The 24,063-nt window shown below is 38.8% G+C and overlaps 1 protein-coding gene and 8 non-coding genes across 10 annotated transcripts; all 9 read left to right on the forward strand.

Annotated features, from left to right (window-relative positions):
• The first annotated feature begins 56 nt into the window (after nucleotides 1–56).
• TAF1D (TATA-box binding protein associated factor, RNA polymerase I subunit D) lies at nucleotides 57–10,809 on the forward strand. Of its 2 annotated transcripts, none has more exons than XM_036743943.1 (14): nucleotides 57–165; nucleotides 2,874–2,985; nucleotides 3,632–4,028; nucleotides 4,866–5,038; nucleotides 5,274–5,322; nucleotides 5,603–5,777; nucleotides 6,702–6,772; nucleotides 7,062–7,097; nucleotides 7,308–7,447; nucleotides 8,077–8,126; nucleotides 8,883–8,928; nucleotides 9,843–9,909; nucleotides 10,229–10,298; nucleotides 10,634–10,809. In XM_036743943.1, exons 2-7 carry the CDS (start codon nucleotides 2,906–2,908, stop codon nucleotides 6,728–6,730), a joined length of 903 nt encoding a protein of 300 aa, XP_036599838.1. In that variant the 5' UTR covers nucleotides 57–165; nucleotides 2,874–2,905; the 3' UTR covers nucleotides 6,731–6,772; nucleotides 7,062–7,097; nucleotides 7,308–7,447; nucleotides 8,077–8,126; nucleotides 8,883–8,928; nucleotides 9,843–9,909; nucleotides 10,229–10,298; nucleotides 10,634–10,809. The 2 variants fall into 2 exon arrangements, with proteins under 2 accessions (XP_036599838.1, XP_036599839.1); XM_036743944.1 differs by having other exon boundaries at nucleotides 10,229–10,294.
• Nucleotides 6,428–6,554, forward strand: LOC118840579. Its single transcript, XR_005009755.1, has one exon. It is a non-coding gene; the product is annotated as a small nucleolar RNA SNORA40 (small nucleolar RNA).
• Nucleotides 6,872–7,004, forward strand: LOC118840570. Its single transcript, XR_005009746.1, has one exon. It is a non-coding gene; the product is annotated as a small nucleolar RNA SNORA18 (small nucleolar RNA).
• LOC118840598 lies at nucleotides 7,137–7,207 on the forward strand. Its single transcript, XR_005009772.1, has one exon. It is a non-coding gene; the product is annotated as a small nucleolar RNA SNORD5 (small nucleolar RNA).
• LOC118840562 lies at nucleotides 7,865–8,001 on the forward strand. The gene has a single exon (XR_005009739.1). It is a non-coding gene; the product is annotated as a small nucleolar RNA SNORA8 (small nucleolar RNA).
• LOC118840566 lies at nucleotides 8,213–8,348 on the forward strand. Its single transcript, XR_005009742.1, has one exon. It is a non-coding gene; the product is annotated as a small nucleolar RNA SNORA1 (small nucleolar RNA).
• LOC118840559 lies at nucleotides 9,585–9,656 on the forward strand. The gene has a single exon (XR_005009736.1). It is a non-coding gene; the product is annotated as a small nucleolar RNA Z40 (small nucleolar RNA).
• On the forward strand, nucleotides 9,974–10,091 carry LOC118840568. Its single transcript, XR_005009744.1, has one exon. It is a non-coding gene; the product is annotated as a small nucleolar RNA SNORA32 (small nucleolar RNA).
• LOC118840563 lies at nucleotides 10,336–10,470 on the forward strand. The gene has a single exon (XR_005009740.1). It is a non-coding gene; the product is annotated as a small nucleolar RNA SNORA25 (small nucleolar RNA).
• Nucleotides 10,810–24,063: the final 13,254 nt, after the last annotated feature.

Here is a 24,063-nt window from a genome sequence, read left to right on the forward strand (position 1 = left end):
CTCTGCTCCCGCCTTCCCCCTCCCCACTTCCTCCACCTGCAGCAGATTGATCTCGCGAGATTTCGTTGCCCTTCTTAGCGCGGCGGCGAGCTCCCGGCGTCCTTTTTATGCCTCGTGCGTCTTAGGATTTGTGAGCGTCTCTGCAAGTGTGGAAGAGAGCGCGTGGTGAGTTGCCCTCTTCCGCCTTCCCCCCATCCTCCTCCCTGCCTTGGGCAGGCCTCTCGCTGAGCCCCTGGTAACCTTCCCTTAGGAAGAGGCAGGAGGCCCTGAAAATGGGGCCTAGCCTTTGGCCCCGCGGCCTCACCTCAGGTATCCGGGCGGGACGGGGCGGCGTCACGCGGCCTCCACTGGGCCTCGGTCCGTTGCGGGACGAGCTGGGACGGCTCCTCCGCGAATGTCGGAGGCGCAGGAGCGCCGCCTGGGTTGTGGGCCGGGTGGAAAAGTCCCGCGCCGTGGGAGTGGGTAATATTTTAACTTCCTCGGTGTCAGACCGATGTTTCCATCTTAATCGGTGTGATTAAAGAAGCTCGGCGGAATCACAGGAGGTGAAGGAGACCTTAGAGTTTGCCCGGAGCCTCCCCCCCTTTTGTAGAGCAGGAAGCAGGCTCCAAGAGGGGAAGCGACGTGTAGGTGGCCTCCCAGCTTCCGAGGGCCCGAGACCGGGTTCAGCCGCCCTCCCCCCGCGCCACAAGCCTGAGCCTAACTCTAAATGGGTGGGGGGGGGGCCGCTACGGAACGGGTTTTACTTGTTTATTGACGAAGGGGAGCTTTGAGAATCCGAGGCTTTGACCACGTTGTGGACGAGCACGTGGGTCTCATCTTTTTTTTTTAAAAGGCGAGATGATTTGTGGGATTCCCGATCTAATAAGGGACAACGGGGGAAGCATCAATGCCGTTAAAGTCATTGATTAGGTGCCTGCCGGGTCAGATGCTGTGCGGTATGGTTGTCTCTACGTGACGGTCTCAGTCACTGATCCTCGGGGTTGGAAAGGCTTAAGATGACGTCACTCGGTCTGTGCGCATGGAGGGAGACGCGGTTTCTAAGAGGAGGAGATGGGGAGGCAGGGAATGGTGGTTGTGTTGGCAGCCTGGGCTTTCTGATACCAGACCGGGCGCTCTACTCTGCGCCACCGGCCCCCCTCCCCCCATTTTACCGTAAAAAGGGAGACAATAAAGGTGGAGTAAATCTTTAAAATTAGCTAGAACACCAGGAAGCTAGGGAATTCTCTATGACTGGGTCAAAATTAGAAAATTAGCCTAAAACTGCCAGAGAATCTGTACAGCCAATCAGCACCCTTGAGCAGCCACGTAGGACAGAAAGATAAAGCATTTCACTGGAGAGGGGGTGGAGAGAAAAAGAAATCTTCCTAGGGAGAAAAGGGTGAGTATTTGGAATTCAAATAGGATTTTAGTACAAGGAGTAATTACATATATTTCCAAATAATAATGAGAAAACACTATGTTCCAGGCAAATAGATTGGCCAGACAGAATGCTGGGTCTGGATGCGGGAAGACCCGAGTTGAAGTCCTGCAGGACTTGTGTGAGCCTGGGCAAGTCACTTTTAGCCTGTCTCAGTTTCCTCAACTGTTGAATGAGGGTGGTAATAGCACCTACCTCTAGCAGGGCTGTGAGGGTCAGCTGTGAGGATTAGGACACCAAGTGGTCGGGGTTTTTTCACTGTAATTGTGTTTCCCATCCCCATTCCCGCCCCCCCCCCCCCCCCCCCCCCCCCCCGTGTTGGAGGAAGGGAGATGTCGACAGTACAGATGGAAGAAAAGACCCAGTTCTGTCCAATGCCCTGGACTAGGTCTTAGGAATTGAGAATGTTGAAATAATAGGTTCTGGCATTTGAAGGAAATGTGAAATACTTGAAGGCATCTACTGTGGTAGTCAATACTAGTCAAGGCCTGCTGTGTACCAGGCATGGTGCTAAAGGAATGGGGTGACAGTGCCTGCCCTCAAGCAGTGGGTATGTCAGAAATCCCAGAGGGTACAGGACTGTTAGATAAAGATCAGGTGTTCCTAGCCGAACTCCCCGCTTAAATGGAGGTTTTGTAGTCTGGCTTCTCCCTCCAATCATGGAGAGAAGTCTCCAGCAGTAGTGGGAAACCAGAAGTGGCACATTCTTGCTCATGCTTTTAAAGTTACCGGATTTTAAGAGAGAAGGCAAAGACCCACTTTCAGATGGGCATAATATCAACATAATATAAACTGAAATTAAGTGGGTAATTTAGGACCTTGTCATAATATGAAAGTTTTTTTCCAATAAGAAACTGAAAGGAATTAAAAATTTTTTAGTTGGAAAGCTAGGTTTAGTGCTATCCATAGATAGCTAGATTTTCTTAACCAAAAGAATATAGTAGAAAGACATGGCTTCTTTGTGATCTTGAGTAAGTCCTTTGTGCCTCAGTTTCTTCACTATCAAAGGAGGAGGCTTTTGGAGTTCTTCCAGCTCTAAATGTATGAACGAACTTATTTTAATTGGTTCTACAGAGTATAGTACCATGGAGGGGTAGTGACTGAAGTAAGATTTGTGAGGTGCTTGGAGTAAACCAGGTAGAAAAAGAACTACCACCTAGAGAGGGGTGCAGATAAGTACTGGTCATGGTAGATGTATTTGGGTGGGCAGAAGCTTTTTCCATGTAAAAGAACAAATGCCAACCACTGTGACCAAGAAATTGCTGGCTAAGGATACCATACATCATTGGCTCTAATGAATTTATGCATATCACAGGCCAAATAGTGACTGATTGAACTAGGGTTGGGGATTGACCAGAAACTGCACTACCCATGCCACCCTGAAAAACCAGGACCTATAAAGTAAATTTGATGGAAGGCTTATGAATATTGGGCAAATCTTTTTTTCTTCTAGATATTAAAGATATACATTTAAATTCAAGAGTAATGGATGAAACTCAGAATTTGAAAAGAAATTCAAAGAACACCTCTTTGACTTCAGCTGATTCACTGGTAAACAATGAAAGGTAAGTCTGCATTTTCGTAAAAGCTTTTAGTCGCTGAAGACAAATATGGTAGATTTACAGAAAATGGGATTAAACTAAGTATTTCAAGAATCTTAGCATAGTAAATAAACACAGAATTGATTGAGTCTGTCCCCTCTCTTGTGGAATTGGAGGCATTGCTGGGAAGACAGAAAAGAAATTTTGTTGATAGGTTTCATGTAGTTCTGGCATCTGGCTTTTCCATGACCCCATTTGGGGTTTTCTTGGAAAGAGACAGTGAAATGGTTTGCCATTTACTAAAGTTCATTTTAGTTTTCCCATTTATGGTACCTGGCTTTTTGACTTGTTTTTTGTTTTAATATATGTATATGCATGTGTGTTTTTTATTTTCATATATATATGTGAGAGTGTGTCATAGGTACAAGAGTTAGATGAAAGGAAAGGTAGTTAATAGAATTGTCAGTAGCCTGGACAGTTCCTAATAATTACTTTTTATGTGTACGTATTTTTACTTTGTACATACAGATCTCATTGCATGTTACAGTGAAGGCTCTAAAGCTTTTTGTGAATGGAAAGCATAATAGTGTAATTGTTTGACTTCTAGAATGGTCTGTTTGGAATAAACAATCAGCAACTTTGGTGAAATCTTTTTTTTTTTCTGTTATAGTGATGATTCAGATTCTAGCAGCAGTTTATTCAAAACTCAGTGTGATCCCAACCCGCCACTCCAAAAACCAAGAAGGGTATCTACCTCGAATATGATACGGTTACCTGCAACTATTAAGTTGCAGAATAACTCAAGTGACTCTTCTTCAGAAGCAGAACCATTTAATTTGTATGTTGTTTTTGAAAATTGGAAGAAAAAGAAAAGGAAGAGAAAGAGAAAATACAAGCCTACTGGAAGGCCAAGGGGAAGGCCAAAAGGAAGCTTAAATAAGCACCCATCTGTAGGCATTTTACCAAAAAAAAGGGAATTGTTCAAAGATAAAGGTTTACAGTTCCCTTTGGTGGAATCAGAGAATGGAAAGAAACCATTACATTGGAAGAAAATCTTAGGCTATGAGGTGAGGCAGATTTTGAAGAGTTCTTAGAGATTATGTATTGTGCACATGTTCCCCATACATGTAACTTGTTGAATGGAAAATAAGCTTGAACTAGTTGTGTTCATATAAAAGGTACAGTAATATTCTGTTTAATTTTTTCCTTTTAGCTTGCATTTATTTCCAGTAAGGGAGATGTTGGGCTCTTTTTGAAATAAAATATATTGGATCAAAATGGGGTTAGGAATTTGAAAAATTTTTTTACTTATAATCTTATTCCCTATTTTGGCAGGAGATAAACCTGTTTGGATTGTAACTGACGTTTATATAGTGTTCTTAAGGATTTTGTTTTTTACTGATAAAATGATCAGTCCAATTCTGTGTAACCCAAATTATTTGGGGTTTTCTTGTTAAGGATACTATAGTGGTTTGACATTTTCTTCTCCACTTCATTTTACAGATTAGGAAACTGAGGCAAACAGGAAGAATTGGGTGACTTTCCCAGAGTCACACAGGGATATAAAAACAAGAAGGGAAAACCCTTGTTCTTTAACAGGAAAGTATTAAAAAAGGTTAAATGGCAGAGGATGTGCAATTCCAGTAACTGATTAGGGTATAGCAACAAATGAAGGATTTGACATGGATTTCCGTTTCCCTCTTTAGTCACTGTGACTCTGGGCAAGTCACTTAACCCGAACTTGATAAAATGGGGGTAATAGCATTTAACCTCATAGAATTGTGGTGAGAATTAACAAGAATGTATATAGAAAATAATTCTCAAGCTTCTTGAGGATAATCAGTTGTAAGATGAAATTCCTGTGCACATTATCTGTTAAGGGATTCTGTAATTTCTTTACATAGCAAGCAGTTGCAAGAGGGTTTTTCAACTATGTTAAGGAACAGAAATGTGAATCCCACATCAGAGAAGCTTTGAAGCATATGGATGTTGAAGATTTAGAAAAAGAAGACTTCAGTGTACGAAGATACAAATATTTAGATGATGATGGATCTATTTCTCCTATAGAAGAACCCGAGTAAGTAGACATGTTTTATAGGCCTTTGTCATATGTATGTTTATTGATTTCCCCACCTCCTGTATGCCTTTTCTACGAGTCATTTCTCCATCTAGCCCTCATATACTTGTATTTTGCATATTCCTTTAGTCCTACTTATTCAAAGTTTAGTTTTAAAAATCATCTTATAAACAAAGGAAGAGAATAGAAAATGTATAATGCTTAGGTAATTTAGGTGGTTTTTTTTTTGTTTCAGTGTGGAAGACCAGTTAGATCATCCAGATGAATGTGATGTTAAATTAGTGGTGAGTAAATATGATATAGTTGATTATTGTATACTTTAGCAAAAAAAAAACTTGTTGATGGTGGGAGTGAATTAAATTGGGGCATGAGCTCTAAAATCCAGTAAGTTTTTTTACATTACTTCTAGAGGTAAATAAAACATTTGTAGTAGATGAAGTAACAAGAATTATGACCCTTATAGATTTAACTTCGTTTCCTTTTTCCTGAAATCTCTAATTGAATTATCCATAACCAATTCTTAAATGTACTTAAAACAGTCTTGCTTAATGTTTTTTGGTATAGGACAACAGTTGTTTCATAATAAGTACTGAACTCCCCAAGAAGACAAATGTGAAAAAGAGTACTAAAAAGAATGCTAAAAAGAGTAGAAATGACTCTCAAGAAAACAATTGCAAGAAAGGTCAAACAGATTTGCCCGGGAAAAAGAAAAAGTCCATGGACAAAGGGAAAGTAAATGGTAAGCAGTAATGGATTATTCAAATTTATTATGCTAGGTGAAAAATAGATGAAAAAAACAATGCCAGAAATTTTTACGTTTCTAGGATTGAGGATAAACTTACTTTGTGGCAGCCCAGAAGTCATTTGAATTCCAAGGAAGAAAGCATTAAATTGATTTGTCTTAGTACAAGATGACAAAGAGCTGCTATGGAATCAAATTGAGAGGCAGCTTGGCATAGAGAATTAGAGCTGACCTGGGAGTCAGAAAGAATTGGTTTCAAGTCCTCTGTTTCAAGTCCTGCCATATCCTGGCTGTAACACTGTAGGCAAGTTATTTTAACTTGTTAATGCCCCACAGGCCTCTCTCAGTCTACAAATTTTGAACTGTGGCAGGGAATGTTTCCTCAGTGCAAGCGCCCTAACCAAAGAATGTACAGGTCCTCTGCAGTTCCATCATTTGGTTTATGATAGTACTATGGGATATTTCATAATTTACATTTTATACATTTGTATTGAATATTTCATTATGGCATATACCTCACTGATGGTTTTTTTTTACTAGTACTGAAGAATTGTATTGGCATGAATGGAGCCAGTGTAAAAAAACTGCTTGTTTTAAATTTGATTCTCTAGTTGTAAATGGTGTGTGCCATGTTTGTTGAGTATCACTGCACTTTGTTTAGCTTTGTTTTGAATTGTAGACAAAGACTTAAGACAAGTGCAAAGAACAAACCCTCTTTTGCAACCCACAACCCATGGTTTTGTATGAGTTGTGATACATATAAGAAGGGACAGTTAATGATCTAAAATTGTTGGTGGTGCTGAAAGTGTTGATGAGCATACTGAAATAGACTGAAAGTTGAACCCTTACATTTAGAGTGCCTTGGTGAATGAAATGGATTGAAATTCTTTGCCCAACCTCCATCTCTTTATTCCCCCTTAGGAATTTGCATTGAGGAACTCAGTGATTAAAGCCATGAGAATTTTTCAAGAATGAAATTTCTGGTCTTTATAGTAAGTAAAATGTAGAAAAGTTGTCATATTATAAAATTTTACAGCTTTCGATATGTAAATTTGGTCTATCAAAAAGACTAAACAGTCTTCAAAAGTGATTTTGAGGTCTATCCCGATGGGTCCTTTCCCGTAGGTCCCTATCGTTGGAAACGCCTCAGACAGCAAATGTGTAGTTTCGCTTTACTCACTAATCTACTTACTAGATCTGTGGGGATAAAACTACAAGACAGACTTAATCTAAAGCAATACCTCGTCAAATAATGTGTTTACTAACAAAATTTTCTTTTAGGTAATGCCAGTTGCTGTTTTCTTTGGATGTTTTTAGGTAAGCTTAATCATTAGTCTTAGCATCAATCTGCTTATAGTTCATATGATGAATTCTTTTGTTCAACTGCTGAGTGATAGAAACATGAACTAAAATGAATTCTGACGGAGCTGATTTAAACTATATGACCACAAAATGTCCTTGACGAATATTTGGATCCAAGGGTTTTTTTTGCCTCTACTGTTTAACAATTTACATTTGCTCTTTCAGCTTGTCTTCCAAGGGAATTCACAAGATATTCTTGCCTTATGGTCAACGGGGATTTGGATCAGGGCTTGTGAAAACAGAAAGATTGTTGCTCCCTTAGTCCTGGGTTTAAGACGTCTCAATACAGCCTATTAAAAACTCAGGTCTGTATTCTTAAGTCATTTCCTGTCTGTGTTGAAGTTTTTTTTTTTTTCCACTTAAATCTGAGTTCACACTTATCCCGCTGCATTTTATTATATTTGATTTGGCCTCCTGTTGAAGGCTCAATGTAGAATCCTAATATTCAGTGTACTATCTATCCCTAACAGTTTTGTTTCATCTGGAAATGTGTTCTATGCACATCGTTGTTTAGAAACCTTAATCAACCAGCATGGGCAAACCATTAGATCTGTAAGATGGCTCCTGGAAAAACTCAGTGGGTTTCAGAAAATGTAGAGAAATGGAGATGGAGGTCTTAAAAGAAGTTCATACCACAGCATATTTGGGGTAGCATAGGTTTATATTAAGCTATTGATATAGGTTCAACATTTGTATATATCCATGTCTTCACATAAAAAGACTGCACTGTGTGGTATCTGCACCCAGCGGTATTGTTGTTGGGCTGTTCAGAAGACAGTGCTATAGAAATTCAGTATCTGGCATCGTTGGTTTCATGCTTATTGTGCATGTTTAACCTGGTATTTCTATTGATACAAGCCATCTTAAAAGGTACCTTTGACTTATTTTTGTTATCGTTTTGCTACTTAGTTAATCCACAAATATTTTCTTTCAGGGACCTGGAAACCTGTTTGATTGGGAAATTGCCAAATGAAATAATTTGTGGTAAGTAGATCATTATTTTCCTGTGACCTGATATTGAATATACCAAGCCTTAATGGAATTCATAATTCAGTTATTCCTTAATGAAATGCCATATTCGAAATAATCATGAGCACATCTGGAAATTTGTGTTCACAATGTAATAATGTGGCTATAATAAATAAGACAGGTTTTGCTTCCATCACTAAAGATTTATTAGTGGTGACAATGAGACCTGTAACAGCCTGCTTAGTTTAAGATTACATTTAAGTGCAATTTAACTTTTTTATTTTTATTTTTTTTAGTTTTCTTTAAAAGTGTAACACCTATTATATTGCTGGTCCTCTCAGAAAGGGGGGGAGGGGAGAAAAACTTGGAAATTGGAATTTTAAAAAATGTTTTAATGTATATTTGGGATATTTTAAGTGTTTTATGCTCTACAATTGAGTATTGCCCTTGCCAATGAAACAAAATATTAAAAGAAATTGTGATGTCTATTCCAAATAAGATTCTGAAGACCTGAAGAACAACCCAAATAGATTTGTTGCATCTTTGCCAATCTCCTGGCCCCTGGTATTTTAAAGTTTGTTCTTCTCTGTGACTCCTTCCCTCCTAAACCAACCCACCCAATCTTTCAAACAAAAGAGAAGATTGACTATTTTGACAAAATGTTAACTATCCATAACAGGTTAGTTTTATGTATTTGTGTGAGAGGGAGGGAGGAATTGTTCATGTGTACAAAAAAATCAGTGACTAGCTTTTCTGAACTTAAATTTTTAGAAAGGTCAAAGATGGATGCATATCGGGCCAGTTTTCAATATTCTAAGTAAGTATCTTTACGTTAATAATTTTCCTTGATTTTGACATTGAATGCAAAGCACTGCTCTATTCGCCCCCCCTTCCTCCCCAACAATCAACATTAGGAAATAAAGGAAGCAATAAGTTACACCTTTTGGTAAGCCTAGTCTTTTTTGTAGATTATGCACTATACATGTATCACATGGAATTGAGTGATTTCACTTGAGTTCCATCTATTCATTTTCCTGTCTTGTGTGATGCCTATACTACTAACAATGAGTAAGCTACTTCCATAATTATCATGCCACCACCATGTTTATGGAGTCCCTGTGTGTGGCCTGCATCTGTAGGCTTATGAGTCAATTTCATTTAATGTATTCTTGGATTGCCCCAGAGAAGCAAATGAAATGGCATTTGTGAGTGGCAATTTTACATTTTCAAAGTGCGTTAGTCTATGATTTGATACAGGATTGTGGAAGTTAATGCTGCCTTCGGCTCCCCACCCCACCCCTTCCCTGCCCAAGAAGGGTACTTGATTGGGCTGTAAAAATCTAGTAAGGTTTGTAGAAGCTGGGCAAAGTCCTATTGAACTAAATATCATCTGAAGATGTTATTTTAGAAGCTTGTGATTTGGATGCTTCTGAAACTTGCTTTGGCTGATTGTGTTAAGTAAGGGATATTAAAAGATGTGGTGATGATAGGCAAAATGTTCAACTGCTCTGAAGAGGTGAATGAAAAAGGCCTTTCTGAACATCTAGGTTCTTACTCAATCCTAAGAATAAGAAAAGAGCACAAGGAGAAAGTGAGCCCATCAGTAAAATGCATAATTCATACAGTAATCGAACAGAACTTAAGACAGGCATTGAGTACTTCAAGTTTTATTGCTTGATTACAGATGAAAAATGATTTTCATCTTACTATGACAAAATTTTATCACTACAGGTAAATTTACATCAACATGCGTTACCAACCACAAAGGAGCAGAAAGGAAAAGACCTAGCTCTAAAGGGTATGTAAATACATCAGGTAACGTTATCATTCACCGTTTCTTAGCCATAGGGTCTGTTTCTGTCTGGTCATTACCAAGGCTTTTAGAATGTTGTTTCTGATTGCTGTGGACATGACCACAAAAAATTACCCAGCAGGTTTATATTTGCTACCTTGGTAGCATTTAACCTCTTGGGAACAGTTTAAAAGAGACCCTGGCCCTACTTGTACTAAGCACCTACTGTGTGCCAGGCACCTCTCTCAAAGACCTTAAAGCAGTCTAATAGAGACAAATATGGAATAATGTTAATCTAATTATTTCATCTTTCTGGTAATTTTAGATGAGCCTGACATACACTGAAGCAAGTTATGCTGCAACTTAAACATGTTAGAATGTTTCAAGTTGGGTAGGTAAGCTTGATTTTTTTTTTCTTACACTTATTTTACCAGGTCATTTCAAAGAGGGCTTACATGGCTTTGGAACCAGAAGCTCTTAACGCTATGACCTAAAAGAAAAAGTCTCTATAGGATGCCATGATTAATCAACATAATTATCATGGTCTCTTACTAATGAGATACAAGCCTGGTATTGTTGAGTAACAGACCAAGAAAGGCAAGTCAAGGAATACTTGTTATCCCACACCATGTGTTGCATTCTACGAATAGTTATATGATCGTTAAAGTCACCTAGGTCTGGAATCACCTGATTCTTAGCTTTAAATTTTGTCATGCTTTCTGTTTTTAAGAGAATGGAGAAAGACAAGGCAGCTGGAGGAAAAAAGCAAGTCATCAGAAAACTGTTCAGTCTGAGATGCCATTCATGTTCCAGATTATCTAGAGAAGCAATTTTAAAAATGAATTGGTTTCTTATGAAATTTATGTAAATGTCAATGAAATATAAATAAAGGAATAAAAATTGTCATCCTTTTTGTGATGAATGAAGGCTGAAACACAAGGCTTTTTGAATCCAACAGTTAGGGGTGTGGAGGAAAAATTAACACCATTTTGAGTCTTATTTTCTCTTGTTGATTATGAACTGACCAAGTGAGGGTCCTATTTCTGACCTAGACCTAGTCTATACTTTTTCCCTTCAGTATTAGCCACCTGTTGTAGATTCCCATGTCTGTTGGGTGGAAAGAATATTACAAGCATCCAACATGATTACCATTTTGGTGGTAAACAGATGAATGCAGAGGGGCTCAGACAGAGTAATGGGGTCCTTATGAGCAGTTGATGTCTGCTCTGTGGGTATATCAGGTGTTCATGGAAGCAGGTGGCTATTCTGCCACATCTGCAGTTCCCGAAGAAACCTGAGCACAGATGATTTCTAAATGGACAAATGGCATTCTTCGATCTTGGATTTTACCTGGGACACATGAGTGACTAGATCTATGTCAGATACCAAACCATTCCTTCTGGAACTCATACATTTTAATTTTATCTTCTGGTTCTGGCCTATAAATGTTTCCTTTTTCTCCATCATTTAAACCTCTCCAGAAGTCTCTATCAACCTCTTGAATAGGCAAACATTTGTAAACAATGTAAAACAATTTCTTAAAAGGACTTAAATAAGGAAAGCGCAATTTGCTAATTATGTTTTGATCCTGAGATTCCACTGCTAAACATATGCCCAAAAGAAGTCAATGAATTGAAAAAGTAGATGCCCAGTGACTAGAGAGTGGATGTGAATAGAACATACTGTTCTGAGAAATAGTAGCTCTAAGCTCTGTCATGAATACAGAAAACGTGGAAAGAGATGAATAGATGCAAAATGAAGTAAGAACAGCCAGCAAAACGATGTACACAATGCCAATGGCAAAATAAATGGAAAGGACAATAACAAAAAATAAAGGTAAAAGCTATGAAATTGCCATAACCAAACCAAGTTTGGTTCAAAAGTGATAAGGTTCCTCTCGTTTTCATTAGAGGTAGAGGATTATGGTATGGGGCACTGCTTATGTAAGGTCTGCTAATTAGAACTTACAAAAAAAAATTTCTTTGTGCTAAGGACTGGTTCTTTGCAAAGCTGAAAGTAAACATGGCTTTGGGAAATGAAAAGAGATGTAATTTTTTTTTTTACTATTTTTAGTTTTCAGCATTGATTTTGAGTTACAAATTTTCTCCCCATTTCTACCCTCCCCCTCACTCCAAGATGGCATATATTCTGATTGCCCTGTTCCCCAGTCAGGCCTCTCATGTCATCTCACTCCCCACCATCCCCCTTTGCCTTACTTTCTTGTAGGGCAAGATGAATTTCTATGCCCCATTGCCTGTATCTTGTTTCCTAGTTGTATGTAAAAACTTTTTTTGAACATCTGCTTTTTAAAGTTCCAAATTCTCTCCCCTCTTCTCTTCCCACCCACCCTCCCTAAGAAGGCAGGCCACATGTGTATCATTGTGTAAAACCCTTCACAATATTGTGAAAGACTAGATTTTGCTCCTTCCTATCCTATCCCCCTTTATCCAATTTTCTCCCTTGACCCTGTCCTTTTCAAGAAGTGTTTGCTTTTGATTACCTCTTCCCCCATCTGCCCTCCCTTCTATCGCCACCCCTCCCTTTTTAATCTCCTTCCTCCTTTCCTGTAGGGTAAGATACCCAATTGAATGTGTATGTTATTCCCTCGGGTCAAATCTTGATGACTGCAAGATTCATTCCCCTTCACCTGCCCCTTCTTCCCTTCCAACAGAACTGCTTTTTCTTGCCACTTTTATGAGATAGTTTACCCCTTTCTCCCGCTCTCAATATATTCCTCTTATTCCTTGATTTGATTTTTTTAGATATCCCTTCATATTCAACTCACCCTGTGCCCTCTGTCTCTATAAATGTATATTCCCTTCAGCTACCCTAATACTGAGGTCTCATGAGTTACACACATCATCTTTCCATGCAGGAATGTAAACAAAACAGTTCCACTTTAGTAAGTCCCTTGATTTCTCTTGTCTACCTTTTCATGCTTCTCTTGATTCTTATATTTGAAAGTCAAATTTTCTATTCAGCTCTGGTCTTTTCACTGAGAAAGCTTGAAAGTCCATATTTTGCCTTGGAGCACGATACTCAGTTTTGCTGGGTAGGTGATTCTTGGTTTTAATCCTAGCTCCATTGACAACCAGAATATCATATTCTAAGCCCTTTGATCCCTTAATGTAGAAGCTGCTATATCTTGTGTTATCCTGGCTGTGTATACTCAAATTGTTTCTTTCTGGCTGCTTGCAGTATTTTCTCCTTGACCTGGGAGCTCTGGAATTTGGCAACAATATTCCCAGGAGTTTTCTTTTTGGGATCTTTTTCAGGAAGCGATTGGTAGATTCTTTCAATTTCTATTTTACCCTCTGGGTAAATATCAGGCCAGTTCTCCTTGATAATTTTGTGAAAGATGATATCTAGGCTCTTTTTTTTGATCATGGCTTTCAGGTAGTCCAATAATTTTTAAATTGTCTCTCCTGAATCTATTTTCCAGGTCAGTGGTTTTTCCAATGAGATATTTGACATTGTCTTCCATTTTTTCATTCCTTTGGTTCTGTTTTAGAATATCTTGATTTCTCCTAAAGTCACTAGCTTCCACTTCCTCCAGTCTAATTTTTAAGGTAGTATTTTCTTCAGTGGTCTTTTGGACCTCCTTTTCCATTTGGCTAATTCTGCCTTTCAAGGCATTCTTCTCCTCATTGGCTTTTTGGAGCTCTTTTGCCATTTGAGTTAGTCTATTTTTTAAGGTGTTAACTTCAGTATTTTTCTGGGTCTCCTTTAGCCAGTCCTTGACTTGTTTTTCATGGTTTTCTCACGTCACTCTCATTTCTCTTCCCAATTTTTCCTCTACTTTAACTTGCTTTTCCAAATCCTTTTTGAGCTCTTCTATGGCCTGAGATGAGTTCATGTTTTTGTTGGAGGCTTTTGATGTAGGCTGTTTGACTTTGTTGACTTCTGGCTGTATGTTTTGGTCTTCTTTGTCAGCAAAGAAAGATTCCAAAGTCTGAGTCTGAATCTGAGTTCATTTTTGCTGCCTGGCCATGTACCCAGCCAACTAGTTGACCCTTGAGTTTTTCATGGGGATATGACTGCTTATAGAGTACAGAGTACTTTGTTCCAAGCTTGAAGGGCTGTGCTGTTGTTTTCAGAGCTATTTCTACACAGCAAGTTCTGCCCCAACAGCGTTCCTCCTCCCCCAAGAACCGCAACTCAGATCTCAGCAGGCTCTTCACTCTTGCTCTGATTTGCCACTTAATTACTCCCACTAGGTGGGCCTAGGGCTGGAAGCAACTGCAGCTGTAGCTCTGGAAGTAGCCTCAGTGCTGCACTACCTCCCACAACCCCTGGAGTGGTGGCCAACCACAAACTCCTTTCACTCTGTCCCCCGCAGCTTTTCCCACTAACTTTCTCTGTTGTCTTTGGTATTTGTGGGTTGAGAAGTCTGGTAACTGCCACGGCTCACTGATTCAGGGCGCTAGCCTGTTCTGCCCAGCTCCTGGTCTGGTTGGTCCAGGCGTGGCTCATGCTGGGTTCTGCTCTGCTCCGCTTCCAGCACGGAGCGGTAGACCTTACCCAGCGACCATCCAGGCTGTCCTGGGCTGGAGCCCTGCTTCCCTCTGCTATTTCATGGGTTCTGAAGTTCTAGAATTTGTTCAGAGCCATTTTTTATAGGTGTTTGGAGGGTCCTGGGGGAGAGCTTTAGGCAAGTCTCTGCTTTCCAGCCGCCATCTTGGCCTCATCGCCTAATATTCTTATTTAAAAGGATCTTAGAGGCTCAATGATCTATAAGTTGACTGTTAACCGTATTGAGAAATAGCCAGAAAGGTCAATGCAAAAGCTGTGGTATTCAGAACAAAGGAAGTGATAATCTTAATAGATTCTACCCTGCTCAGATCCCATCTGGAATAACTGAAACCGTATCATACAAAATGTGAATAAAAAACTGGGGATGGTAAGTTGGAAGAGAATAATGTATGAAGGGGAAAGTGGTTATAATACTGTTATCAAATATTTGAAGAGGTATTATATAGAAAAAGATTTAGACTTGATTTGCTTGCTATAGGTAGCAGGAAAAATACCAGTGTGTAGAAGTTAAAAGGGGGTGGGAGGGCTTAGCATATATTTTTGATATAATGAAAAATTTTTAAAGATTAGAGATGTCTAAAAATGTCAGTTCCTTTTCACCAATGGTTCAGACAGAAGTAAAAAGAGTGTTGGGGATGCTGGAGAAGCAATTCATCATGCTTCACATAAGGGTTGGTTTAGATGACCTCTGAGGTACTTTCCAACCTTGAGATTCTAGGCTTGATATCTGACAAGAATTGATGAGGAAATGAAAAATATTTACTCATATCCTAGAGGAACAAGTTAGGAAAACCTACACCTCTCCTTCTTCTTGCTTTTAGCAAATAATGAAATGTGCCTTAGTATATAGAAAAAAAAAACCACATGCCATCCCATAAATTTTCTTTAACAGATTTACTTTAAATCAAAAAACAGATTAGATACTTGTTAGAAAAGCAGTATGTTAAAACAGCAAGAAAGTCCACCTTGGAAGTCAAGATAACTTGCGTTCAAGTCCTCTCGCTAACTCCTAATGGCTATGAACTTATTTCATCTGTGTGCCCCAGGTGACTCTGTGCCAATCTACACTGATAGAAGGAGTTCACAGATGAGTTTTCTAGTGCATCAAAATACAAGTGTAGTCTACAAAAGTGTTTACCAAAGACTATTAAGACTACAAAAACATGTTTGTTACATAGAAAGCCTTGTTACTGGATTACTTACTCATGTAAGTGTACTTACTCTATGATGGTATGATTGCAGTACTGATGACAGGACCTGAGGATAAAAGTTTAATTTGCTCTTTCCTCATTTTATTAGTCTTCTTGTCCTGCTTGCTCTTCCTTTCACTTCAGTTAATCGATTATATAACCTGAACAAAAGATGAGATACAGACAGCATCATATCTTCAAATGAAAAGGAGGCAGCATGAAAAGAATGGAGAAAGCATGACCCCAAACCTTCTAAATTTAAGTTATATGGCTGACTTAATTACTAATTCTGTCCAAGAATTGAACAACCTAATACAGGACCTTTTTAGGTATTTGACAAACACCTGTATCTTCCTGATACATTTTTCATATCAAATAATATGCTATTCAGAATCTTAGGAAGGCATTTACTTGGGTATCATTAGACTGCATACCAACTACAGGGAAAGTCTGTCTGTAATTCCCAAATTTTATGAGAGATGTCCACTTCATGTCTATCCAGTTAAATTGATCCTACCTGAGTACTTTGGGTTCTGCTAGCAGAAAGGGTAGACAATTCCTGTGGACAGTGCTTTTGAGAGAAAATCTGTTTATATTGGCAAGTAACTACAGAAAATTCAGCAATGGAAGGGTCATCCCTTCAGTTTTTAGATGATTTTGTAGATGGATAAACAAAATACCAGAGGATAAGTTTAATTAGAAAACTGGTCATAACCATGGCTGTGATCAAATTAAGATTCTCTTTGAGAGCCTGAATCTTGAGCAATAATGTTTTACCAAAATGTGTAAGGGAGGATCATATAGTCCTTTCACACAACCCAGTGGGCCATGAACGGAAACAGGAACAGAAGAACAAAGAAAGCAAAGGAAAAGCTCAACCTCCTTAGCAACAGACTTCACATAAGAGAGCTAGTGGGGTTCTTTAGCCTCTTCAGATGGCAGTGTAAAAGGGCCATAAAGTGCAGGCTCCAGAGTTCTAACTAAAATATGTGCACATGACCATGCACAATTTTAAACCTCAGCCTCCCAACTTCAAGTCTGACCCCCTAAATCCTATTCCTAGGCTCTAGTGAGATAATGCACATGCATAAGCACCCTGAAACTCTCATACATTCTAAAAATTCTACAAGCAGATGTCTTTTTAATCCATCTTGGCCAAAAAGAACACAACTAGGGAGAGATCTTCTGGGAATGAGCATCAATGAGGGTTTCTAAAAGTTTAAGTTGCACAGCCACTATAAGAAATAAGACACTGGCAGGCAGCACTGGAAAGGTTTTCCTACCTAATGAGATTGATAACCAGTAACCAACCTGCTGAAAACCTATGAGAAAAGGTTGGGCTCCTGGAAAGGCTTACTTAGGGAGGTAGAACATGGAACATAAGGGCTGCTGACTTAAGAGTGACTGTTGCCAGAGGTTGGCTGGATCTGGGTCTTTCATTACTGCCAAGAATAGAACTTGTCTAATAAGTGGAAAAAGAAGCAATGGTAGAGAGACAGCTTCTCTCCCTTCCACACTTTCCTATTTTCTATCATAGTAAGCAGTTTAGAAGACAGAATAGCTAAAACTGCATAGCTCTCTGGGTGCTTGGGGAGAGGATAGGGCATATTCTTTACCTAGCAGTGAATGTGAGTTGGCATATGTGGATAAGGATTGCACAGTAACAAATGACAGTAAATATCCTTTCATTTTGGAGAAAGACTTTTGTCTGACTTGGTTACTTAGGTAACCAAAAGCATTTTGTCAACAAAACAAATGAGCAAAGAAGTAGAGTGAAGGGCTATAATATTTCAGTGTTGGTGTAAATAATGAGTCAATTCAGAGCCCTATATTCAGAAATTCAGACTTAAATCTTCTTTAGGATATATAAAGATAAATACCATTCACACAAATAACTTCGCTTATTAAAAGCTAGCTCATTAAGGGATTTAAGAGGTCCATATTAAGTAGTCTCACATATATATTCAAAGAGTTTCTAATTAATATGATATTGGATGGGTCTTTTAAATAAGCCCTCCCTTGGAAATTTCGCCCACTTCCTTTGGTACGAAAACCCTGGTTTTTATTTGAGTTTTTGGCTGAAAAGCACACATATTTTTGGTAGTAATTTTTTTTGTGGGAAAAGGCCGTGTTAGAAATTATTGGCTATGTTTTTAATTGGCAAAAAATTTTCCAGTTTATGTAATTTCAACTCTAAAACTTCATATGAAATAAAATTAGAAGAAACTCCAGCTCATTACTATGGAATGAATTTTAGGAATTAAGCTTTAGCTTAACTAGTCTTTTCTTCTATACTGTAAAAGGAACCTTAAAGCCAGGTGATGCATAAATTATTGTTCAATCTTTGTGTGCCCAGAGACACACACTTTAACTTCATTCACTTTCTTTAACTTACTGCTGACTCTGTATGAAAAAAGCATGAAACACTGAAAGTATGGGAAAATGCATAAAAGAGAGACAGATGATACAAATCTGAGAAAACCAGCTAAGTACTGGAGGAGAGGAAAGATCTCAAAAGAGGAAGAGGCTAGACTGATGGAATGAATATAGTACAGATGAAACTTAATAGGGATATATTATTGCAAGATCCTATACTTGGCTTCAACTACACGCAGATACAGGAATGAGGAGGTATGGTTAAAAAAACTGTTTAAATTTCTTGGAACTTTAGTAGATAAAAATTATGAGCAAATAGTATGACTTGGCAGACAAAAGAACTAATGTAATCTCAGGCTGCATTAGGAAAAAAACACAGTTCAGGACTAAAGAGATGCTAATCCTGTTATAGTCTGTTTTGATCAGGACACATCTGGAATATTACACATTTTAGGAAGGATACTGATAAACTGCAGTGCATCCAGGACGGTGAGAGGAATGGTGACCAGGCTTTGCAAAGAATGGTTGAAAGAAACAAAAATGTTTAATGTTGAGAAGGTCTGAGGGCAATGAGAGAAATGAGAGGAGACACATAAGTTATCTTTAAGTGTTTGAAGAGCTTTTCCCTGGAGGAGGATTATACGTGATCTGTTTAGCCTCAGAGTACACAACTGGGAGCAATAGGTAGAAGTTAGAGACAAAATTAAGCTTTTCTTACGGAAAATTTACTAACAATTAGAGCTATATATAAGTTGAACAGGCTGCTTCAGGAATTAGTGTCTTTTCCTTTTACTAAAAATCTTCCAGCAAAGGCTGGATAACTACTTTTCAGCTATGATTTAGAGTGTATTCCTTTCCAGGTATGGGTATGGATGGTGTGGGAAAAGTGGACAGAATTACCTTGCTCAGACTACAACCCCCTCAGAGACTGACTTCAGTAAATTTTCCTGAGTTGGAAGCCTCCTTTGAGCCTCCTCACCGCTCTTGCCTTAACACCCCTTATCAAAGCCCCTGTTACTGCGCCCTGAACTCCTCCAACATGTCTGTGTAACACATGGGGCTACCCCTCCTTAAAAACAGCCCTGCTTCAAAGTGTGCTACTCAGTCTTGTTTGGTGTCAGCCACTTTGTTGTAAATGACCCCTGGTGAACTGCAGGACGAGCTGCAGCACCTAGCGGCCTTCACTGTCTCCCTTTCTCCTGTAACAGTACAAAAAGTCTTTGCTGCTGAAAGTAGAGGCTTCCAGAGTCCTGGAAAAGTTCTCCTCCTTGCCTGGCCCAATGGACAAATTTCTTTGATCTAGTGAGACTAGCTATACTATGCCCAGACAATAACTCTCTTATCTATCTTCTAACTAATAATATACATTTTTTTTCAACAAGTGTACTGTTCTTTTTCTAAATAACTACTGCTGTTTTATGAATACCCACCCTTCTTTTCTTTGTTTCAGACAATGATACACTGAATAGTGTTTAGCCTATGAATGCTGCTCTAAAACATGTATACAAGGAGCCTCAAATGCCAGGCTCATGGTAGTTACTCACTACTTTCTTCTCTGCTTCACCATATAAAGGCTCCTTGCTTCACTCTCTATTGATTCCTTACTAAGCTAATCTCACCCCAATCTCTTTTTTTTTTGTTTGTTTTGTTTTGCAGGGAAGAAGGCAGGGTAATTGGGGTTAAGTGACTTGCCCAAGGTCACACAGCTAGTAAGTGTGTCAAGTGTCTGAGATCGGATCTGAACTCAGGTCCTCCTGACTCCAGGGCTGGTGCTCCACTCACTGCACCACCTAGCTGCCCCTACCCCAATCTCAAGAACCAGATTGGTGAGTACCAGCCCTCTTGGGTATCCCCAACTTTCCACTACAGTGGACTCCAAGGTAGCATCTCACTCAGAGTCTTGAAAATTTTTTAAAGAAAACTCCATGTAAACAAAACTGTCAGTTTTATAATATTTAAAGAGTTCCCAGAATAACCAAAATTATCTTGCCGTAGTCAATTTTATTAAAAAGAATTCTCCACATTGCCCTCCATGAAAACATGCTATAGAAATCACTACCATATGTAACAGGGAAATAAGATGGGGGGGAGGGGATGGACATTCAATGAAAATAGAGGACCTTCAAGCACTTTAATGAAAAGACCAGAGCTGAATAGGAAATCTGACTTTCAAATATAAGACTCAAGAGAAGCATAAAAAGGTAAACAAGAAAGAGAAATCATAAGGGCTTCTACATTCCTACAAGGGAAAATGATACTTGCAACTCCTCAAAACTTTCTCATTATTAGGGCAGTTAGGAGGAGTATACATAGACAGAGGGCATGGGTGTGAGTTGAATATGATGGGATGATTATCTAAAAAAAGTAAGGGGTAAAAAAGAATAATGCACTGGGAGAAGGGGAAAGGGAGAGGTAGAATAGGATAAATTATCTGACATAAAAGGTAGGAATGATCTTTTACAGTGGAGGGAAAGATGGGAAAAGGAGGAGTGTGTGAACCTTACTCTCACTGGAACTGGCTCAAAGAGAGAATAACATACACACTCAGTTGGGTATAAAAATCTATCTTAACATATAGGAAAGTAAGAAGGGAAGTGAATAAAGAAGGGGAAGGGGGCTGATAGAAGGAAGATAGATTGGGGAAGGTAAAAGTTAGAAGCAAAACACTTGAGAATGGACAGGGTGCAAAGAGAAAGAGTAGGCTAAATGGGGAATACATAGTAATAATTGTAAGAAAATTTTTACAGCATGTTTCTCTGATAAAGTCCTCACTTCTCAAATATATTGAGAACTGAGTCAGATTTATATAAATAAGAATGATTCCTCTACTGATAAATGATCAAAGGACATGAACAGGCAGCTTTCAAATCAAATAATCAAAGATATCTATAGCCATATGAAAAAAATGCTCTAAATCACTACTGATTAGAGAAATGTGAATTAAAACTACTCTGAGGTACCACACATCTACTGGATTGGCTAATATGACAAAAAAGAAAAATGACAAATGTTGGAGGAGTTGTGGGAAAACTGACACACTAATGCACTGTTAGCAAAGTTGTATACTGATTGAATCATTCTGTGGAATAACTTGTAATTATGCCCAAAGGGCTATAAAACCATACACATACCCTTTGACCAAGCAATACCACTAGTAGGTCTGTATCCCAAAGAGATTAAAAAAAAAGGAGAAGGACCTATATGTACAAAAATATTTATTACAGTTCTTTTAGTGGTGGCAAGGATTCAGAAATTGAGGGGCTGTTCATCAATCGGGGACTGAACAAATTGTTGTATATGATTGTGATGGAATAATATTGCACTGTAAGAAATGATGAGCAAGATGCTCTCAGAAAAACCTGGACTTCCATGAACTGATGCAAAGTGAAAGGAACAGAACCAGAATATTGTATACAGTAACAGTAATACTGTATGATGATCATCTGTGAATGACTTAGCTATTCTCAGTAATGCAGCAATCCAAGACAATTCTGAAGGACTCATGATGAAAAATGCTATCCATCTCCAGAGAAAGAACTGATGGAGCCTGAATGCAGATCAAAGCATACTTACTCTTTACTTTATTTTTCTTGGTTGCTTTTGTCTGTGTTTTGTTTCTTGACATGACTAACATAGAAATATGTTTGGTATGATACGTATAACATATCACATTGCTTGCATTCTCAATGAGGGTGGAAGGGAAGGAGAATTTGGAACTCAACAACGAAAAAAAGCTAATGTTAAAATTGTTTTTACATGTAATTGGGGAAAAAAATAAAATAGTACGTTTAAATAATTTTTTAAAAGGACTACTGGGGGATAAAAGGAAATAAGATAAGGGTGTAATTAAAAGAGAACGAAGTTGTAAGACTGCTCTATCATCACAGAAAATACTCAACTTCATGAGACTACAGGTCCATCTGTTTCTTGGATACTGAGGACTGTAGATCCTAAAATAGGGGCAGTGTGACATAGCGGAGAACACTTGACTTTAATTGTCAAGATAGCCTCTTATATTTGCTGTACAACATTGTCCAACTCACTTAATCTCCCTAAATCTCTGTTTACTCATCTTCATAATATACCAGGATACACAGAGCTGAGGTGAGGCTCAAATGATATCATGTATGTAAAACTTAAAGTGCTACATAAATATTTGACATACCTTACAGTGCGGCATTGGCTTCTATTATAATTATTAAAGTACTAATAACAAACGGGCCTTTCTATGAGACAGCTATAACTGCTCTATATTATAAACCATTACTTGACATTTTAGACATCTTTGCCACAATATAATACATCTTTATCATATTCAGGAATAGTGTGACTTAACATGGCTATTCTAGTGGCCATATGATCTTGAGTGTGTGGTGCTAATGTGATCAAAAATCTTCCCCGCCCATTCAGTAGGCCTCAGGTGGAGCTAGTTAAGGGAAGCTTGATTAGGAGAGGCTTGCTTGTAGGCAGACCCACATCCTTTTGATATCAGGTACTAAGCCCTAGGTCTACACCCATTTGCTACTAGGTGCTAAGCCCCAGGCCTACACAGGGTATATATACCCTGTGGGTAGCCACTGAGCTCAGACTAGAGAGCTGCACAGACTACAGAACTGCGAGAAGAAGAGGGGAGAGAGACAGGGGGTGGGGGGGGGGGAGAGAGAGAGAGAAGTGGAAGGGCTCTGAGAATTGCAAGGGCTTTCGGAACTGTGGGAGGAGAGGCTGCAGGCAAGCAGACAGTTAGGATTCAAGAGTGAGTGTTTACAGGAAGGTCCTAGCAGAAGTGACAGATGGCTTGGCTCTTTGCTGTGATACCATGTTTTAATCTCCTTGCTATTACCTTGAGGTGGACTTACTGGTTTTGGAATACAATTACTGCTATGTCTAATTGGGGTTTTTGGTTCTGGGATTTGATCCTCTGGTGTCTGAATAAATGTTTTACTTCTTCTGCCTGCTATACAGAGGGTCTCTTATACTTTGCGATTCTGAACTATACAGCCATATTCATGGGTCATCACTGATATCATGAATCTTGCCTTACTGATATAGACTGTCATAATAAGAACCTTTGGAGTGCTTGAGTATTACCTGCAAGCTGGAATGAGGAAGATTAAGCAACAGCTAACTCTGGTGTTGTCCAAACTAAGTAACAGTTGTTACATTCTAGACAAAATACTTCTTGCACCTAGTGCAAAAAAATAAATAACACTAGGTACTATCACAGGAAAAGGGAGGACAGATGTTGCTATTACTATAAGCACTCAAAATGAACATTCACAAACATAAGCAGCTAAGCACAAAACGAAATACTGATGATAAACCTAGTTTTCCACAGAACCACTGATACCACTAAAAAGTGATAAAATTGAGTATTATCACTCCTGACATAATGATCACCATTATATATAAATCAAATCATCATCACTATTTAGAAAATATTACATTTCTAACTGCTTTGAAATTAAGTATCAAGGCAATGTGTACAGGCTGTTTCATAATCACCAGTCCACAGCCAAAGAAAAACACCAAATCTGGGGCAGAAGAGGCACTTTGATATTATCAGATAGAATATAGAATGTAAAAAATAAAAATGCATAATGGTGATGGCTTACATTCATGACTATGTAAAAAAGTTTCAGGTAGCTTAGTCTATAGTTAAATCTCTAATAGACTGTGTGTGTGTGTGTGTGTGTGTGTGTGTGTGTATGTGTGTGTGTTTCTTCTTGGTTTCTGTTTCCTAATACATCCCTCCAGCCTGTTCTTTTTTTATGGGAGGAAGTAAGCATTTATCAAGTGCTGAGCACTGTGTTAAGTGCTTTTAATCTCATTTATTCTTACAGCATTCCTGAGAGGTAGGTGCTCTTATTTATCTTCATGAGTTTATTCCATTCGAGTACACCATTATGACTGTTAACCATATATTCCCTCTAGCCTGTCCTTTCACTTTGTCCTGGGTTTGTAGCTCAATATTATCATTTTTACTGCCATAATGCTTTCCCAGGGCAGCTAAGTGGCATAGTGGACAGAGTACTGGGTCGGAGCCAAGAAGGCTCATCTTCCT

The sequence above is a fragment of the Trichosurus vulpecula genome, chromosome 2, assembly GCF_011100635.1.
Source record: "Trichosurus vulpecula isolate mTriVul1 chromosome 2, mTriVul1.pri, whole genome shotgun sequence".
NCBI classification, from domain to species: Eukaryota; Metazoa; Chordata; class Mammalia; order Diprotodontia; family Phalangeridae; genus Trichosurus; species Trichosurus vulpecula.

Bases quoted from the DNA above. Each gene is read 5' to 3' on its own strand.
- TAF1D (XM_036743943.1), top strand. From the start codon at position 2,906: ATGGATGAAACTCAGAATTTGAAAAGAAATTCAAAGAACACCTCTTTG. The intron at 4,029-4,865 runs GTGAGGCAGATT...TTCTTTACATAG, and splicing joins AGAAAATCTTAGGCTATGAG to CAAGCAGTTGCAAGAGGGTT. The intron at 5,039-5,273 runs GTAAGTAGACAT...TTTTTGTTTCAG, and splicing joins TCTCCTATAGAAGAACCCGA to TGTGGAAGACCAGTTAGATC.